Here is a 5,468-nt window from a genome sequence, read left to right as displayed (position 1 = left end):
AACAAGGAAGGGAGGAAGGAGAGGAGGACGGGGGAGGGCCTCCCCCACGACAGTGCCCTCGGGGCTCCTTCCCTCCTGCCCCGTGCGGCTGTAACTGGCAGCCTGGCCTGGCCCTGCACCACCACTTTATGGGCAGGTGTTTCCTTGGCGGCGGCCTCTCCCGCTTACCTTATCAGGGCATCTACAGCCTCTGCCCCTATCGCTCCCTCCATCTCCTTAGGTGAAGTCTCAGACTCAGGCAGTTACCACCCGCTGACCCACCCCCAGCTTGGACTGAAAACTGCCCCATGCTGGGACCCTCCTCCCCACCACCCTTGGCCTCTCCATCCTGACCCCAGCCTGCGAGGCCCCCTCCCCCGCTTATCTTCCCTTCTTTCAGATCCTTTCTGCGGGTTAGGGTTAGCCATCTACCCTTCACAGATTCTGGGGGCAGACGTCTTCCAGCAAATGGGTGATGGTCCTCCTGAAGGCAGGCCCTCCAAGAGGAGTGTGTCACACCTTCCACACAAGGTTCTGGCCTGGAGCTGACCCTGGAAACCAGCTCTGACGGCCTCAGCCGTGTGGACTGGACAAGTGCATGTCCTCTGAGCCTGTCCTCTTGGATAGGTCGCTGACCCTTTCCCCACATACCTCTTCTCTATCCACTGATGACCACAGTCAAGTACTTCACCTCTTTGAGAAGGAGGACAGGGAAGGGGAATACACCTGGACCCACCGCACCACCTAGCAATGAAGGGAGGAAAGGGGAAGGATCTGGGTGAAAAGACCAGGTCATGATGGGCCAGGCCCAATGATGGTAAATATTATAGAACCGAATGCATGAGAATGATTATACGAAACACAATGTGAATGAAGAATAGTGTGAAACACAATGTATATGAACTTTGTAAGCAAACTAATAAAACCCCCCCCAAATAAAATCCCAAGGTGATGGTGCTTCATCCAAAGGACTTGGAATTGATCTGTCCGTGCAGCTACCATTCAACATCTGGACCCTCTCAGATTTCTGACCTGGCTCTCTAGGTGTGTGTGTGTTCCTCAAGGTATGTACACCCCCCTCAGGTATGTGGCCCCCAGGTGTGTGACCCCCAGGTGTGTGTCCCTCAGGTATGTGGCCCCCAGGTGTGTGCCTCCCAGGTGCGTGTCCCTCAGGTGTGTGTCCCCCAGGTGTGTGCCCCCCCAGGTGTGTGTCCCTCAGGTATGTGTCCCCCAGGTATGTGCCCCCCAAGTGTGTGTTCCTCAGGTATGTGGCCCCCAGGTGTGTGCCCCCAAGTGTGTATCCCTCAGGTATGTGGCCCCCAGGTGTGTACCCCCCAGGTGTGTGTCCCTCAGGTATGTGGCCCCCAGGTGTGTGCCCCCCAGGTGTGTGTCCCTCAGGTATGTGTTCCCCAGGTGTGTCCCTCAGGTATGTGGCCCCCAGGTGTGTGCCTCCCAGGTGCGTGTCCCTCAGGTGTGTGTCCCCCAGGTGTGTGCCCCCCCAGGTGTGTGTCCCTCAGGTATGTGTCCCCCAGGTATGTGCCCCCCAAGTGTGTGTTCCTCAGGTATGTGGCCCCCAGGTGTGTGCCCCCAAGTGTGTATCCCTCAGGTATGTGGCCCCCAGGTGTGTACCCCCCAGGTGTGTGTCCCTCAGGTATGTGGCCCCCCAGGTGTGTGCACCCCATGTGTGTTCCTTAGGAATGTGGCCCACCAGGTGCATGCCTCTCCCTGTGTGAGTCTCTATGTGTTCCCTAGTTATGGATCCCTCCAGGTGTGTGTCCCCCACCAGTTGTGAGTCTCCACTCTGATGTTTGTCCTCCTGGTGTGCACCTTTCCTGGAGTCTATGCTCTTTAAGTGTAAGCCTTGCCACGTGCCTGCCTTTCTGAGTGACTGTCCCTCCTAGGTGTGCACCCTCAGGTGTGGACTCTCCAGGAGTGAGGCAGCCTCTCCAGGTGTGGGCCTCCAGGTGTGGACCCTATAAGGTTGAAACCAAAGGGATTCCATTTTGCTGAGCTGACCTTACAGGAATATGTCTTTGTGTTCCAGGAAACAGCAGTGTGATTAATGTTTACCCCTAAACAGGGTTTTATGGCCCACCCCAGGAGATTAGACAGGGAATACTAAAATAATGGAAAATGGTCACAGGCCCTTGAAACTGCGGTGACTACCTCCAGCCAGCCAGACAGAATGGACAATTACCCTTGTCTTCTCAGACACCAACTGAGCCTCAGTCCACTGCACTCGGCTAGTGCTGCTTCTGGACTTGGTTTGGACCTTTCAGACTCTCCAGATGTAGGCTCTCTATGGATGGGCCTTCCAGGTGTGTACTCTGTAAGTGGGTTTTCCAGATGTGTGCTCTCCAGGTGTGGGTGCTCCAGGTGTGATCTCTCCAGGTGTGAACCCTCCAGGTGTGGGATTTTAGGTGTGAACCCTCCAGGTGTGGGCTCTAGGAAGTTGCAAGAGAAAGAGCTGTTGGAGTTCTCACAGAAATAGGCCACCAGTGACGTGCCTCTGAGTTGGGGCAGAGGTGATGGTGGACAGGAGGGGCAGACAAGCCCAAGTCTGTGAAAGGGCCATTATCAGTAGGCACTCAGTGGTGGTGTGATTCCTACCCAGATTTTACAGACTAGAGGAGGACGACGCAGTGGGGAAAGCGCCTGCTGTAGGGAGTCAGAACCAGGACTCAAAGCAGGCATCTGGTCTATCCTTGTCCTGTCCAATTTCCTCAGCCCCATCGTCTGCCTGGACCGTCCCTTCCCTCAGGCCCTACGCTGACTCCTCCCCTGCAGGAAAGACTCCTCCTTGTTGGGCTGTCTGTGTCCTGCCTGGCTGCACCCTGCCCACACAGGCTCACACCACCCACAGCCACAGCGCTCACGGGGGACGCCTTCACTGCCAGCCCCAACTGGAAGCCTTGTCCGGCCAGGGCATGGAAGGAGACAGGTGGACATCCCCACCCAAAACTAAGAGACCCTGGGTCCAGAAACTTCTGACTCCCTGGATCATCAGAGAAGGTGACTGGGAACAGCTTCAGGATGAGGCCCACATGCGGCAGCAGCAAAGGTGGGCAGTCCACTCCCCACAGTCCAACCACAGAGTGGGGTGGGGGACAGTGGTCAAGCCCCCAGAGGGGGTAATTGGGAGAACAGGGTGCAGAGTAGAGGGGGTCCTGTGAACTGAAATGCATTTAGCTGAGAAGATGAGGAAGCGGAGGGCAAGTGAGAGTCCCTGGGATGCGAGAAGCTAGCTGGCTTGGGGGCCAGTGGACCAGCTCTTCAGGAGCTCAGTGTGGGGGTTCTCCTGCCACGAACATTTCAAGATAACCGTCAGGGGCCCATCACATAGACAGGCCTCTGCCCAGAGCACTTGGGGGACCTGATGTCCCTTTACAGTAAGCTTTGCTGGCTGGGGCTTAATCAGGCTCGGTCTAACACGGGTTAAGGGCCTGGTGTGGTCCCAAGTCTCCCCATCATCTGTGGATGGACCTTGCATCTTTCTGAGCCCAGCCTCTGTGTGCAGAGCAGTGAGGTAATGTGCTTCATGCACTATCTCCCTTCCCCAGCTTCCAGGGGGACCTTAGACCTGTGACCTCTGACACCTCCTTTGAATGAGGGGGTTTGGGGGCCTCGGGGGGGGGGGGTTGGGTAGGCGTCTGTCTGTCTTGTTGCCCATTCCTACCCTGGAAAGACAGGGGGCACTGAGGCCACATAAGACCAGTGTCCAGAAGGGTAGGTCTGAGCACCACGCCCCTAAACACCCTTCTTGGCTCAGTGGCCTGGGGCCATAAGAATAGGGGAGGGGCCGCCTGAAAGCCACGCCTCTAGGATGTCCTCTCTGTCCTTCCTGCTCTGTGTACCAGTGGAGGCACCTCCATCTCCAGGGTGGTGCATTCCTGTGGGGAAGGCAGATGACTTCACTTTCCAGGGCCAGTGCAAGACCTGATGTGACCCCTCACCGATAGGCCCCAGTGCGACACCACCAGCCCTCAATCAGGAGAGACCAGAGCCCCCCTCAGACACTGAGTCCCCAGGGAAACATGAAGGAGCGGATCCTGGCCCATCCCTGTCCCTGCCTTGATTCCCTGTCCCTTGTCCCCAGGATTCGGGAGTGTCCACTGCTTCTGGCATCAAAGGCCAACGATCTGTGTACCCTCAAGGACTTGCTGCTAGGTGGGGCCTGCGACCACCAGAGAGGTACACCATATCCTCAGTGTCTCATAAAGAGGCCTCCCCTGGGAGGCTTGGAGGATCTGACCCCTCTGTCCCCGCAGGAGCCCTGGGGGAGACCGCCCTGCACGTGGCCGCGCTCTACGACAACCTGGAGGCCGCCCTACTGCTGATGGAGGCCTCCCCCGAGCTGGTCCGGGAGCCCATGGTGTCCGAGCTGTACGAGGGTGAGGGACGCCCCACACGCAGGTGCTGCCCGCTAGAGCTGCCTGCCACACCTGCCCTGCAGGCCTCCAGAGGCCCCGGACACAAGCCCCTGTTCCTCCTACCCCCACCTCTGCCTCTTCCCCTCAGTCAGGAGCACCTGACCCCATGTAGGGGAGGGGGATGAGGACCCAGCCCAGGGCCCCCCCGCTCTCCCTGGGACAGGACCTCACAGCCCCAGGACCCGCAGGATGGAAGGACAGTGTCCCTGACTCTCTTCTCTCTCTCTCTCTGACCAGGCCAGACCGCACTGCACATCGCTGTGGTGAACCAGAACGTGAACTTGGTGCGTGCCCTGCTCGCCCATGGGGCCAGCGTCTCGGCCAGAGCCACGGGGGTGGCCTTCCGCCGCAGCCCCCACAACCTCATCTATTTTGGTGAGAACTTGAGGTGGGGCAGGAGGGAAGGGCCGGCCTTCTGGCCAAAGCCCCACAACCTCACCTACTTCAGGGAGAGCCTGGGGCTGGGAGGAGGGGCGCAGGGAGGGGAAGGGGTGACCAAAGCCCCTACTAGCTCATCTATTTCAGTGAGGGGCCATGCAGGGAGGGAGGGAGGGGCGAGAAAAGGAAGCAGGAGAGAATGTGAAGTAGGGGAGGGGAAAGGAGAGAGAAGCAAGATGGGGTGGGGAGGGGGTGCATGGGGAATGTTAGAGGGGAGAGAGTGGGAGGAGGGAAGGTGTGGCCAGTGGAGGAGGGATGGGGGCAGGGGATTCAGGGGGCCCCACAAGGACCCCTGAGCTAAGCTGGAGGTCACTGGTCTCTGTCCCCAGGGGAGCACCCTCTGTCCTTTGCTGCCTGTGTGGGCAGTGAGGAGATAGTGCGTCTGCTCATTGAGCATGGAGCGGACATTCGCGCCCAGGATGCCCTGGGTAAGAGGGGGCCCTAGGGATGAGGGGTCACACTGTGTCCTGGGGGTGAGGGGTCACACTGTGTCCTGGGGTGAGGGGTCACACTGGGCGCTGGGGGTGAGGGGTCACATTGTGCCCTGGGGGTGAGGGGGTCACACTGGGCCCTGGGGGTGAGGGGTCACACTGTGCCCTTGGGGTGAGGGGTCACACTGTG

The 5,468-nt window shown here is 58.9% G+C and overlaps 1 protein-coding gene across 1 annotated transcript in view; it reads left to right on the top strand.

Annotated features, from left to right (window-relative positions):
- The window catches only part of TRPV5 (transient receptor potential cation channel, subfamily V, member 5), a 46,833-nt gene that overhangs the window by 9,842 nt on the left and 31,523 nt on the right, over positions 1–5,468 (top strand). Inside the window, exons 2-6 of the mRNA XM_006887244.1 lie at positions 2,826–3,040; positions 4,076–4,170; positions 4,248–4,370; positions 4,647–4,784; positions 5,177–5,275. Of these exons, the coding sequence (XP_006887306.1) occupies positions 2,826–3,040; positions 4,076–4,170; positions 4,248–4,370; positions 4,647–4,784; positions 5,177–5,275 (670 nt within the window). The remainder of the gene's footprint in view (positions 1–2,825; positions 3,041–4,075; positions 4,171–4,247; positions 4,371–4,646; positions 4,785–5,176; positions 5,276–5,468) is intronic.

This window comes from Elephantulus edwardii, unplaced genomic scaffold (genome assembly GCF_000299155.1).
Source record: "Elephantulus edwardii isolate Elephantulus edwardi_28Jun2011 unplaced genomic scaffold, EleEdw1.0 scaffold00055, whole genome shotgun sequence".
Classification (NCBI taxonomy): domain Eukaryota; kingdom Metazoa; phylum Chordata; class Mammalia; order Macroscelidea; family Macroscelididae; genus Elephantulus; species Elephantulus edwardii.
The sequence above is the reverse complement of the archived record's forward strand: the minus strand, read 5'-3'. Positions and strand labels throughout refer to the sequence as shown.